The 14,668-nt window shown below is 37.5% G+C and overlaps 2 protein-coding genes across 2 annotated transcripts; both read right to left on the reverse strand.

Moving 5' to 3' along the window:
• Positions 1–9,238: 9,238 nt before the first annotated feature.
• LOC116159876 (uncharacterized protein K02A2.6-like) lies at positions 9,239–10,447 on the reverse strand. The gene has a single exon (XM_031472960.1). It carries the CDS (start codon positions 10,323–10,325, stop codon positions 9,297–9,299), a length of 1,029 nt encoding a protein of 342 aa, XP_031328820.1. The 5' UTR covers positions 10,326–10,447; the 3' UTR covers positions 9,239–9,296.
• A 1,013-nt stretch (positions 10,448–11,460) lies between these two features.
• LOC116170337 (uncharacterized protein K02A2.6-like) lies at positions 11,461–13,184 on the reverse strand. Its single transcript, XM_031486694.1, has 2 exons — positions 12,791–13,184; positions 11,461–12,737 (listed from the first exon to the last, which is right to left on the reverse strand). Exons 1-2 carry the CDS (start codon positions 13,182–13,184, stop codon positions 11,461–11,463), a joined length of 1,671 nt encoding a protein of 556 aa, XP_031342554.1.
• Positions 13,185–14,668: the final 1,484 nt, after the last annotated feature.

The following is a 14,668-nucleotide window of genomic DNA, read 5'->3' on the forward strand; positions in this document are numbered from 1 at the left end:
TAAATACCGGAGTAGTATAGAACAACTTAAGACCTTCTGCAGGGGCACCTCTAAAAAGCATTATGCGGGTCACTCTGTAATTGGGCGTAAGCCTGTTGAGGGCCTAGAACAAGAGGGACCATAAATAAATAAATAAATACTGTGCTTCGTCTTCCACCATATCATCCAGATTTAAACCCTATTGAAATGGTCTGGGTGATTGTAAAAAATAATGTAGCTGCGAGAAATACTACTTTCAATTTAATGAATGTTCATAAATTAGCACATGAAGAATTTGGGAAAATAACGCCAGAAGACTGGCGAAAGAGATGTGCACTTATCATAAAAAATGAAAAAACTTACTTGGAAAATGAAGTCATCATCGACGTAAGGACCGAAGAATTCATCATTAACATAAACGGCGAATCCAGTGACGAGGACTTTTCTGAGAACGAAGATGTTAATGACCACAGAGAGAACTACAAACAAGTATTCAACTAAATGTATGACGTTAAAGTTTAAACATCAAATCTGTGATTTTTATTTAATAAAGATTGACTTTCATTTACTCAATTTTTTTTATAATATGTACATTTTACGCAATGATTTAATAATTTTGAAGTGGTAAGTAGGTATATGCAATCATTATTAACGTAAATATGCGCTCCACACAAGGAATCATTAATAGCAACTGGTGCTTGCAAAAGCAGAGCTCGGGATCTCTCGGGATGCGCCGGTTTCCGCCACCTTAGGACGAACGGCCTATAACTCTTCTCCGAAAAAACGAATAACAGCCTAATCTTCTGCTGTCACCTCGATTACATAACAATTCTGCGCTAATTGACAGTTGCTTGACCTAACTCACCGGCGCCTTAAGTTTTTAAACGCATTTGCCAATTCAGGGCCGTATTTAGGGACCACTTCTCCACGTAACCCAAAATCTAAAAAATAGAATATTGGTAAGTACCGTGACTGATGGGTATAAGTTAGCATGGTAGTTTTGTGTAATTGGATCCATCCTGATAGACTAGAGGAAAACCCTCTCCCCCGTTGGTATCCTCGCCCCTTGAAGAAGGGCTTACGGTATGAGTCGGCTTCCGCCGGTCCAACGGGAAGCCAAGCAACCACGCTAGAAACGTCTCCAACTCGGAGGTCCTACATCGAAAAGTAGTTCGCACTTAGCTGGCATCTCTATTCATAATAAAGAGGCCGGTCCTACGTTTGTGCAGGTTTGTGCAGCTCCGATTTCTTAACGTTTGTTTTAGTTCAGACATCTTCCAACAACGGGCGATACAGAGGAATCTCATTTTTTTGTCACTGAACTAGTAGCTGCGACGGCGCGGGTTCGAATCCCAGCGCGTGCGTACGTTCATTAAATGTACGCGAAAACTTTTTGTATTAATTATTTTAATTAAAAGGAACGATCGTAGATATAATGTCTCAATGGAGAAGATACTACAGAAGACTTAATTTATACGAATAGAAATGCGGCTTAGTTGTAGGCGGAAATTAGAGGCGACGGGAAAGGTTTTAGTTTAAAAACGTGGAAGGTAAAATCGGGTTGCTCATTATAATTTTATAAGGGCATACGTTTTTTGTTTAACGCTTTTGTACACCATTTTCCATTTCGGCACAATGCACGGTACTCCTTGTGTTTACAAGTCAGGCATGGCATAGCGCATATGAGTGAATAATAAGTGCTCAAAATTTCACGAAATTAGTTTTGTGTGCGCAAGTACAAAATTAGTCGAGCAGTCATACTTCTCGTAAATTTTGTCATACAAATACTGCAGGGAAATGGGGAAAATTGTACTTATCGCAGAAAATGAGTCACCTTATTCAAATTTATAAGAACTGATCAATGGTTCGTCTGCTGAATAATGTCCAATTCTCGTGGAGTCCCTCAGTTCCGTTCTTCTTATTAAGCAGATGGCTGTTAAGCGTTTATTTATTCCGCTCATTTTCGCAAACATTGTCCGCATTTAAATGAAATACCTGCCTAACTATGTCTCGAATTCCGTCCAAAAGTCCACAATATAGAAAGGTATTCAATTTAGCGAACTATTTGGTTTCTTTTGTGACGAAATCATAGAACCTTTAATTTATTTAATTGATCTGCTTGTCATGCAAATGACGAAGTGATCTGCTAATACAAGCTCACGTTAGTCTGTAGAATTTTGATAATGTATGTCTGGTGCATTTTGTACACGTGCCTCTAACAATACTACTATCACCTCACGTTTATATAACAATATGATTTTCTACAGAAACATCACTTGATTTGGTAGAAGAGCTTGTTTAAAGGTGGTTCACTTCATTGGACAATTTATCAATTCTCAAAAACAATATCTTCTCGTATATACTGAATGTTTCGAGTTTCTCTGTTTTATGTTAATTAGGAACTTGTAAAGAATATTAATGAAAAAAAAAACTCAAGTCTTTAAGTAATTTTCTTAAAATTGAATTGAAATTCATGAAGCCAACGTTGTAAATATTCGGAATTCTGTGAAATGCCGAAAAACCTATTTTCGGTAGAAAATCGCGGTTAAATTAACCTGTAGGTATTAAAACATTAAATTCACAGAACGTATATGATTATATGACAATAACAGTATTATCTGCTAGATCTGAAAGTGCGGCTGGCTGAGAGCCATGTAGGTGGTAATATTTTTAAAATTAACAATATTGATTTTTAAAACTATAAACCTACATACTTATACATTCGTTGCGTTGGCACAAACTCAGACCCATACCTACACGTTCTTCTTGAAATATTAGTATTCTAACAACGTCGTTAATTACTTTCAAAACTGCATACTGCAAATGAACTTCGTGTATACAGAGACTTGCTAAAGTCGTATAACTTCGAATATTGCCTTCAATTTATAACCTTCCTTAATTTCATCATGCAAATTGTTTAAAATAAACAAGTTTATACAAAATGTATTGTTTCTCTTCTTATTCTCTTACTTAGAATATTTTAAATGGATTAGGAGAACGAACAATATTAATTAATAAATATATACAATATGCTATAGCGTGCGTTTTGTCGGTCCCTCAGAATCTGCTTCTGTTACATGAAATTATCCTAAAGAAGAGAACTGCAGGAGTAGCCATCATATACAGGGTGATTCAAAATTAAGTGCGAGGATTTTAAGGGCATATTTACCAGCCAAAAATAAGAAATTTTATTCATATATTTTTTTTATTTTTGCCTTTATTTTTGAGGGTACGGATGCTCTACCAACCCAACCCACTATACATTTACAAATATCCATGCCCGAACCCGGATTCGAACCAGGGACCCTTAGCACCATAGTTCAGCTTTAACTGAACTGCGCCATACGGGCCGGCTCGTATGTCCTAACTTGCGTTTTCTAGAAAACAGAGTGTACTAGTTTTTTTAAAAAATCGGATTTTTATCAATTATTCAAAAATCTTTCAGCCATACAACAAATCAGATCCTTTGATGGCTATAAATCCACTAAACGTGGGGTAATTTGCGGTTGAATCCTGCAAATGCGAGTTAAGAAAACTGTAAAATTTGTTCTGATGACATTTTAGTTGCACGTGTTAGCGTATATTGGCAGACAACCGGTAAACTCCTTAGCAGCGGTTTTTTGGTTTTTGTAGTTCACATACTGTTTTCACTGGTGCCTGTTTACAATATCCTTTTTTCTCTAGACAGACCACCAAACTTTCTTTAATTTCTACCTTTTTTAGGTCTTCCCTTACATTTCTCTGTGTGTCCCGGGACGGTTTAGATTCATAATTGGGCCTGATCGGATTACAGGGTTTATTTTTAAACTTTTTTTTCGTTTAAAAGGAACTTCTTTTTTCGTTGATGTTGCACTCCGCTATTTCGCCTACCGATCGATACATGCGCCAAGTCACTTGCGTTGTACCGTGCCGATGTGTTTACATTTTTACATTCTGTTCGTCGGTTTTCGTTATCATGGATCATCCGTCAATATCGAGCGTACGAAGTCGCGGGGGAGAATCTAATTAGACGCTATGATTTTTGGTGGACGAGCTTAAGGAAACATGTGCTTACGGCTTGTCTATCTTGACATCAGCATACATGATACAACCACCTGTAGAAAGCATTTCCGGTAGACGGGGATAAGAAGATAGCGATCACTACCGGAAAAAGCGTCGAGCAATCACGCCACTCCTTCCTCATCATCAATGTATATTATTTGGTACTTGGTTTTCGTGTAAGTAGTTATTTAATTACGGATGCGTTCAATAATCTAACTTAAAACTCTTTGCGTTATAGATTGTCGCGTTATGTAGTCACCTCGGAGTTATTAATTTTGTGTAGTAGTTTTTTTTTTGTTATTTGTTATTTAAATTAGTTATAAGTATTTGTCATTAAAGTACAGTGGTTACTAAAATTGATAACTATCACCAATTGCTGGATTACGTCTGCAGGTGTTCTTTTTGGGCCACCGATCATATGTAAGAGATACCATGTGGAAGAACTATCGTATAGTCCAGGGGGCAGCGACATTCTTTGTGCACTCATTTCTACAACGCTGATATTCTGCCATTTCATTGTTTTGATAGTACAAGTAAACAAAACGGTAGTCTACCGCGTCGGCGGTGTTGCCTAAATTTGCAACAATGTTCTGAACATGTTAATAAATAATATGTACATGCCTCATTTCTACAAGAATGAAAGTTTGTACAGTAATTAGGTAAGTATACCTAAAAATGAAGTATGGTAATAGTCTACCGATCCGGAAGCGTTGCCATCACAAGTCTACCACCCACGCAAGATGCATAAAAAATGATGCAATTGAACTTATTTCTACAAAGATGAAATTTTTGTTGGAAAAAGTTGATGTCATAAGAAACAAAACAAAATTGGTCTACCGATCGCGTGAGGTTGCTAAGGTCTCGGTAGACACGCTGGAAGGTACAATTTTCCGAGCGCAGCTGCTGCGCTGCTCTGCTAATAGTACCTCTAAATTATTATATACAGGGGCATAAAATAAAAATATTTCAAAAACGAACATAGGCAATTAACAGGGGAAGAAGGTTTTTTGCAGATCGTTGCTCGTTGGTCTTAGCGGGTTTATAATGACACAATCGAAAGAAGATTTTTTTTCTTTATCTAATGATATACGAATTAGTTCATTTTCAGTTGTATTTCTCATTATTAACGATCCTCGAGATTGTTTATAATTTTGTATTGCTGTCTGTCTGTCCGTCTGTCTGCTCGTCTGACCGTGTGCACGATAACTCATAACCGAATAACGTTGTATAGAAAAGTCCGATCCGGTCCGATCGCTTTGAAAATTGAAACAGCTGTTCTTAAGGATATAAGAAAGGTCCCTATTGTTTTTCAGCTACGTAGACTAACGGGGCAAAAAATTACAGCCCAAAAACTGCTCAAACCTCCAAAAAAGGGATTCTTTTATAATTCTTGTTACAAAGAACATGTGAATGCCCGGTTTTCTGTGTTAGTAAATGTCCCTTAAGCCCCAGGTAACTATGCAGATGAATAAAAAACAATTGCGCATGCGCAATCCAACTTTTGTATTTGCGCAATCCCAATTTTCTTTATTTGTTAAGATATTTAATTGAAATTTAATATGTAGGCACCTCGAGTAGAAGTAGAACTAACGGCGAATCAAAAAATTGTTTTGCTCATGCGCAATCTTGTGTTTTTTGTTAAGATTTTTAAGCGAAATTTTGTATCCAGGCACCTCGAATAAAAGTAAAACTAACTCCGTTTCAAACAATTTGTTTTACAAGCTATTCCGATCTAGTGGGACAGAATCAACCCCTTAAGGCGCGTTGTAAAAATGTTGGGTGCGTGAAGATCTCGAGGATCGTTCGGTATCGGATTTTTTTTATCAAAAATGCGGTATTCGTTATTCAATTCGAAATGAATATCAGTTTATGTCAACTGTCAATAATTTTTTTTGTAAAATTTATTCACTGAGGAAAAAGGGTTTATAATAAACCACGGCGTAAATAGTTACTGTACGCGATATTTGTTTTCCATGCATTTTAATGAGCGTCCCACTCCGTCTGTGTCAATTCTTTAGAAAATTTTCATGGCTTAACATGACTTTGGTAATTAAAGTTATTGCCGAATTTTTGATAAAATAATGAAAACTAAAAACATTAGTTACTTTCAATTTCCTATCAAAAACAATCCTCGATTGACGGCATGGAAAATAAATGGTGAGAATTCTGTTATTGCCAGGCTAGACGATGAAGAATTAAAATATAAAATCATTTGTGAAAATCACTTTAGTTCATGTGATATTACAAAAGCGGCAAGTTATTGAGAATCAATTCAATTCCTTTGCCTTACTCAGAACAAGGTAACCATGTTATTTTTTGTCGTTAAAATGATTCAAGATTTAAATTACAAAGAAGATGGCCCTTCTACCTTACTGCAATCAAACGTTTAAAGAAATGAGAAGTATATTCCACCCCATTCAAACATTTTTTGCGAAAACTCCAATTCAACCACAAATTCGACTATGTATAAGAAATTTTGAAAATGCCATCACTACAAAAATTACCTAGAAATAATATTACTCGTACATACAAGTTGAAAACTTTGAGCAAAAACCTAAATACGAAAAACGTTCAAATTCATAGACTGAAAACAAAAACATCTCGCTTCTCAACAGGTTAGGCAATTAAATTTTGTGCATAGTTATCAAATTACCGGGCTTTTTTTGTCAAAAAATCGTATGGAAACTTGGTACTTTTGTTCACGATTTTCTATGAACAGTAGCATTAAATTTTGACACAAAATAGCGAATGTTAATGATATTATTCAGTTATGAGTTATCGTGCACACGGACAGACGAACAGACAGACGGAGAGACAGACAGCAATACAAAATTATAAACAATCTCGAAGATCGTTAATAATGAGAAATACAACTGAAAATGAACTAATTCGTATATCATTAGATAAAGAAAAAAAATCTTCTTTCGATTGGTGTCATTATAAACCCGCTAAGACCTAAATTATCATGGGGAGCCACGATCTGCAAAAAACCTTTTTCCCATGTTAATTGCCTATGTTCGTTTTTGAAATATTTTTATTTTATGCCCGTGTATATAATAATTTAGAGGTACTTTTAGCAGAGCCGTGCAGCAGCTGCGCTCGGAAAATCGTACCTTCCAGCGTGTCTACCGAGGCCTTAGCAACATCACGCGATCGGTAGACCATTTTTTTTTGGTTTCTTTGACATCAACTTTTTCCAACAAAAATTTCATCTTTGTAGAAATAAGTTCAATCGAATAATTTTTTATGCATCTTGCGTGGGTGGTAGACCCATGACAGACATTTTTTTTTGTTATGTAACTTACAAATTTTAAATTTCGTCTATTTTGTACAAATTGTTTGTTTGTAGATCGCAATAGATTTTCTAAAATCTATCCGGGATGACGAAGGGCTATAAAAAAATCCTCTTATTGTTTTTATATGGCATTTACAAAGATAGGAATATGTTCACATACCGACCAAATTTTTTATGCGGCAGTATATAAGATACCTACCTGAAATTCATTAATTTATGTATTGGAATCGCCTAATAAGATTACATGTGAATCGTTGCCATACTCTGATAACATTGACGCTGGTTGCATGGAAATAATTAGGTTCAAATGAATGAAAACTGTTACAGAGACTAGGAACGGATACTCGTAGATTTAAAATGAAAAACATATTTTAATCTAGTATTGGTAAGCTACCTTATAATCATTATTGATTGACCATTAAATGTATAAATGAGAAATTGTATTAACCACACGCCCACATGCGACTTCTGTCGCCTTTGAAGCATAAATTCACTTAATTCTGGTCGCAAACGTACTAATAAATCTTAGTTATAAAAAGTTAAATACACATATGGCGACTGTTCAATTTAGCCAGATTTCTATCTGGCAAATTTATTTCCTTCCTATTGTTTCCTTAACATTACGCATTGCTAAATAACCTAAATTTAAATATGGCAACGATATGTAACAATAAACAGACAAAGAAACATCAAATTTGGAACGCCACCCGCTTGGATGCTGAAATCGCGTAAAGGATTTGACAAACAGACAACGGTGTTCGTATGGTATGCCCGGTATCGTTGTGTTGCAAAGACATAGGTATACCTCCCAGAGAATCAATGAATGCGCTCGCAGATGTAATAACGTTATTAAGTGAGGATAATTGCAGACACTATAGAACTACTTTTCCTTAATTATTTGATGAATTCTCCAACTATTTTTATATTCTTTACTCATGCGTTTGTATACGTTTCATATCGTAAACGTAGCTAAAAGTGTCAAGAAGAAGAGGACCTAAAATAGTGTAGGTATACCTTTTATACAACTTGCTTACCATTTTTCCCAAGCCGAAATCTTTACCTATATTAAATTACACTATATACAGAGGGATTCTTCTAAGAGAATATAGAAATACAATTCCCCTATGCAATGTAACCTTTTAAATGCACCACATCAAAGGAATAGAGATTTTAGGTAGGTAATTCAAATAGTACCTACTTGTTGACAAATATTAAAATTTAGTACTTGTTTTTATTATAGTTCTGGAATTAAGCGTGAGCACATATTATCCACTACACGTAAATGCGTATTTTTTCGATTTTGTACTAACGTTACCCCTTGTGTTACTTGGGGGAGTTTGGTCCTGACTTTTTATGTTATATATTTAATGTTATACAGTCCAGTTTGGGGGCCACTGTAAAACTGTCAAAACAGTCTTAAGGCGCCTTAAGAGTCGTGAGATACGACGTGATTGTCTAAGATTACAGGAAAATGTCTGTTTATGTCGCACTAGCTATCTAGTTTTTGCGCTATAATTGAGTGTGGGATGCTGCTGAATAGACGGAATTATCCAAATTCCTAAAAATTACCGATTAGTTATTGACGTGGATAATATTCTCTTACAGTAACAAATTAATCTCCCCTTAAAAAATGCCGCTTCCTTTAGAAATGTGGAAACAGATCGCTTCGATGGCACAGTTAACTTTTTGCACCACTCTGTTGGTTGAGAGTGATGAATGAAAGGTTTAGTGGACGAAAGGTGCTCAGGAATCACGAATCCAAGCAAACCGGCTTCAATTTCACGATAGTTGTTATGTACCAACGTGGTGTAGTATTATTACGTATTTGTTCCATATATATAAGAGAAGATTTATTCACACATTGCACGTCCATTTTACATTTTGACATATCAACTACTGCCTAATACAGTGTTGCCAAATACAATACATGACACCCCTCCCCTATCAGAATAATGATGTAATTAATAACTATGAATTATAATTACACGTAGTCCTTCAGGTACAAAGGTGCTCGTTTCTGTCGTGTCGATTGTCGTGATGTCTGCTCACTGTTGTGTGGTTCGTCGTGTGGTTCATGATCAATTGTTGTAGGTTCTTCAGTCGAGTTAGTTGGTGCTAAAGTATCGCCAACCTCTGACAATTCACAGGGCTTGACTGCAGTTTCCGTTTCTTCCTCTCCTTTTCGAAGTTGGTCAATATGCCGGCGCTGTAATTCGCCTTCACTGTTGGTCGTCTCGTAAGATACTGGGCCTGTCGCTCTTACGACTGTTGCAGGAACCCATTTTGATGGACCGCTGTAACTCCTACTATACACTGGGTCACCCGACAGCAACACCCTAGTAGTTCCAGTTTCCTCATCTTGCTTTCTGACCGAAGCAAAATCAGGATGGATCTGATCCAAGTGTGTTCGTAGACGCCTTTTCATCAGCATTTCTGCGGGGCTGGTTTTTGTTGTGGTTGATGGAGTTGTGTGTTGTCCCAAAAGGTACCTGGCCAACTTGATTTCCCAGTCTCCCTCCCCCATCTTGGAAAGATTTCGTTTAACCTCCTGTACCATCCGTTCGGCTTGGCCATTGGATGAAGGATGATAAGGTGCGATTCGTGCATGTCGAATTCCATTTTTCGACAAGAACTCCGTAAACTCTGTTGATGTAAAAGATGTCGCGTTGTCGCTTACGATGACCTTTGGTAGTCCATGGACTGAAACTGTTGCTTTCGAAGAAGTTGATGGCACTCTTCGAACTTCCAGCCATTTGGAATGGGAATCCACCACTATCAAGAAAATGGCCCCATGAAACGGTCCAGCATGGTCAATATGTAAACGTTCCCAAGGGGTTGACGTCCATTCCCATGGATGTAACTGCGCCTTCGGTGGGTTTCTTTGATGAGATTGGCAGACATTGCAATTCTTGACTGTAGCTTCTATTTCGGAATCCATATTGGGCCACCACATATAGCTGCGTGCCAAAGATTTCATACGAACTATTCCTGGATGAGTGGTATGTAGCATGGCCAACGCTTGACTTCTGGCAGCTACAGGGATGATGACTCTACTTCCCCAAAGTAAACAATTTTTGTATGAGGACAATTCATTACGTTTGGAGTAATATACTGAAAGTTCTTTAGGAACTGATGTAGGCCAACCTTTCTTTATATATTCGTAAATTCTTGACAATAACAAATCCCTAGAAGTCATCTTAGCAATAACTGACGCGTCAACACATTTTTCGGGCATTAATTCTGTCATTAAAATATTAGGAACGACAGTTTCAATATTGTCGTCATCTTGAGAAATTAAATGCAAACGACTGAGAGCATCAGCATGTGATATATCCCTACCTGGTTTATAACGTAATTTGTAATTATAATTAGACAAAAAGAGAGACCATCGTACAAGTCTAGGTGAAATTAATTCTGGTGTAGGTTGATTTTCACCCAGTATGCCCAAAAGGGGCTTATGGTCAGTGTAAATAACAAATTCACGACCGTACAAATAATTATGAAATTTTTTGACGTTCAGAATTATAGCCAGACCCTCTTTGTCTAACTGAGAATATCTTCTCTCAGTTTGGTTAAATGCTTTCGAATGGTACGCCACTGGGGTTTCCATATCATCCCCATGTGAATGGCTAAGGACACCCCCCGCCGCAAAAGGAGATGCGTCGCACGTTAAAGTTAAAGGTGCGTTATTGTCATAATGAGTATGTAAAGAGTCTGAAGTTAAAAGTTCTTTAACTTGAACAAACGCGTTATTTTCACGAACCCCCCATGTCCACGTTGTGTCTTTTTCAAGTAACCGATGTAGCGGCTCTGCTACCATAGCCTTGTTTTTCAAAACACATGATAGAAATTAAGTAGCCCTAAAAATACCTGCAAGTCTCGCTTATTGGCTGGAGGAAGCGCAGACTTAATTGCCTGTACTTTTCCTGGATCGGGTCGAATGCCATTGCCATCTACGACAAAACCAAGAAAATTAATTTTATCTGTACAAAATACACATTTGTCCTTCCGTATTTTTAGACCGGCAATAGAAAATCGTAATAGAACACTATCTAATCGCGAACCGAGTTCGGAAACTGTAGACCCATAAATTAGAATGTCATCATAGTACGGACAGACACCTTGTATTCCACCGAGGGTATTGTTTATATTTGTGGCGCAACAGTCAAACCGAATTGCAGACGATTCACTTTGAAACACCCCTTGTGAGTGATAATAGTTTGTAGTTCCGCGGACTCGGGGTCGACAGGCAACTGTTGAAACGCTTGAGCCATATCAAGCTTGGCAAAATATTTAGCACTCTGTAGATTGCTTAGTATTTCATTTACAGATGGAACTGGATATGTGTAGGACAGTAATGCTTTATTTAGCGTGCACTTGTAATCACCACAAATACGTAACTCACCCGAAGATTTTACGACGCACACGATTGGTGTAGTCCAACGTGAAAATTGTATAGGCTCCAATATTCCCTGCTTACACAGTTTATCGAGCTCTGCCTCCACCTTCGGACGTAATGCAAATGGTACATTCCTCGCCTTCAATGATATAGGTGTGAATTTTTTGTTTATGTTAAGTTTTACTGGCGCTCCTTTAAACCTGCCAAGCGTAGGAGAAAACAGATCAGCGAATCGGTTCACAACTGCTACAACATTATCATTGACATGATGTATTCCTTGTAATGTTATGCCTAGCCTATCAAACCAATTCCGACCTAACAAGTTGGCAGCAGTCCCGTAGGTAACCACCAATGGTAAAATTGCGCTGTTATTCTTCAGCCTTACAGATACGTCGCAGATACCAGCAGTATGGATTACGTTTCGTTGAAAATCCCGAAACATTTTATTACACTCTTGGAGTTTTGGTCTGCTTTCAGGCCACAATCGTTTGAAGGTCGCATATGACATTATTGTATTGCTTGCACCGGAATCTATTTCCATTGGACACTTTTGACCGTTGATCTCCACTTCAACCAAATATGCTTGCGCAGACTTTTCCGATTGGCATTGGAAAATGTGTTCCTCAAAGTGGTCCACCGTAACATTGGGTGAAGCTGAAGGGTCGTCGACGTAGTTACTAGCTTGGACTTGATTTGTTGTACCGCCTCGTTTTTTCTTTAAACACACTCGCTCCAAATGCCCTTTCTTGTGACAAAAGTTACATGTTGAATTTGTGTACTTACATGTATTTGCATTGTGTGATCCATCACCACAACGGTAGCAACGCATTTCCCCTTTGACCGTATTTGGTACCTTAGAGGTTGTAGTGCGTATCTTGAATTTGGAGCTTCCCGCAGCGGTCGCAGCTGCTTTATTAACGGAGTTGTCTGTGGCTGTTGTACAGCTCCGTAGCTCCACAACATTTTTTGCAGTCATCTCCGCTGCAACTGCATGATTCAAAGCGGTCTTCAATGTCAAGTCAGCTTGTGACAGCAAGAATTTTTGTAATATGACGTCTCGCACCCCACACACCAACCTGTCTCGTAGCATGGTATCCAGCTGATCTGCGAAGTTGCACGTTTCCGCGATTTTTCGTAATATGCTGCTACGTACATAGCAACATCCTCCCCTTCGAGTTGATCCCTTTTATGGAAAATGTAGCGTTGCACAATTTCGGATGGTTTAGAAGGTGTAAAATGATTATTGAGTAGTTGAATGATTTCATCAAATGTTTTTTCATTAGGCTTTGATGGTGCACACAAAGAACGAATCAATTCGTAGGCAGGCGTTCCGCACGCAGATAGGAATTTCGCCCTCTTTTTTGCCGCATCCGTGATTTCATTCGCTTCAAAGTAAAATGCCAATTGCTCCTCGTAAAAGGTCCACTGCGAAGGTTTTTTTACGTCAAATTCACGTAAAGCAGCAGCCATTATGTATTTTGCGTATGCACATGTAAATGCTGTAGCACTGAGGATCCCACGCTGTAAAATCGCTGGGAAATGTAATTAATGTAGAAAAAGATACTATAGCTCTATCCTCGTCGCCAGTGTTATGTACCAACGTGGTGTAGTATTATTACGTATTTATTCCATATATATAAGAGAAGATTTATTCACACATTGCACGTCCATTTTACATTTTGACATATCAACTACTGCCTAATACAGTGTTGCCAAATACAATACATGACAATAGTAATATTCGAGATCGTGCTAATAATGCACAGGAATAAATAAGCAATGTTCCGCTCTGTTGATATTAAATTTTACCCAATTTATTAACTCGCTTTGGTTGCAAGAAAAATGCATCGATTAATTACCTTAATTCCCTACCGTACTGTCCTATTACGTCACTCAACATTGAGAAACTTGCTTTTAACCAGCCGTTACTGTTGGCGATCGAAAAAACTTCGTTGTTTTAATGTCAGTTTATTTGGTCCTGTTGCTTATTTGGAAAGCGGATCTGCGGCTTGAAAATGTTTCTTTCTGTAAATGTTACCACTCGTAAATGAACGGCCTTGTTACGAATTAGGCTAAAATTACCTTCCCAACGCAAAACCAAGCTTGCAGGTAACTCGTCACCAATATGATAAACTTAATAAATTTCCACAAAATTGAAGCGCAACAAAAGTAATACGTAACCTCTAGGGAAATCAGCTTCAAAAAATCGCAATTATGCGAAAATATTCTCACAAAAATAATACATGCTAGCCCTTTGAAAGTCTAACCTCATCTGCCGAAAAACCCCGGTCTAATTAACGTTTTATCACGAAAAATACACACATTTATCGAAAATGTATGCGTTGTTATTGCTTTTTATTTCTCCACATACTTTTGTTCACGTTCGCTATAAGCGGTATATGTGAACATTTTCTTATGTTGAACAAAATACAAAATCCAAGACAAATTTTTGAAACGACAAAGCGGCTACCTGTTACAGTGCACAAACCTTTAGAACAAGGCTGTCCCAGTTCGTTTTTCATATAAATTGTTCACGTCAACCTTACTACTTACTTACTTCTAACCACCTTCGTTAACAGTAAATCTAAATTTAGCACACTGGACTTTTGTATCAAAACGAATAAACGACGTGTAAATCTAGAAAAGCGGAAGAGGAGTGTGACCCGACAGGGTCATTGGATTTGACAATCCGCTTGTTACATGTAACATATATAGCTCAACTGTGCCAAGTTTGCCAAAATTGTTATTTATGGATCAATTTTGTTGGGAAAAAGACTCGATTGCTCGATGCTTAATCCATGTGTATTTATGACGAACAAAATATTTTTACCCAAAAGATGTCAAAATCGTTTCTTACGTACCAATTTTCTTCGGAAAAAGAACAAACTCGATTGCTTGATGACCCAAAAGTAATTTATGTGTATTTAGGGCAAGCAAAATGTTTTTGCCCAACA

Source organism: Photinus pyralis, unplaced genomic scaffold (assembly GCF_008802855.1).
Source record: "Photinus pyralis isolate 1611_PpyrPB1 unplaced genomic scaffold, Ppyr1.3 Ppyr1.4_LG1, whole genome shotgun sequence".
NCBI lineage: Eukaryota > Metazoa > Arthropoda > Insecta > Coleoptera > Lampyridae > Photinus > Photinus pyralis.

Excerpts from the sequence above, each read along its gene's own strand:
- LOC116170337 (XM_031486694.1), bottom strand. The coding sequence starts at position 13,184 with ATGGCTGCTGCTTTACGTGAATTTGACGTAAAAAAACCTTCGCAGTGG. Across the intron at positions 12,738-12,790 it reads GATACCATGCTACGAGACAG|CTGACTTGACATTGAAGACC; the intron begins GTTGGTGTGTGG and ends TGCTGTCACAAG.
- LOC116159876 (XM_031472960.1), bottom strand. The coding sequence starts at position 10,325 with ATGCTACATACCACTCATCCAGGAATAGTTCGTATGAAATCTTTGGCA.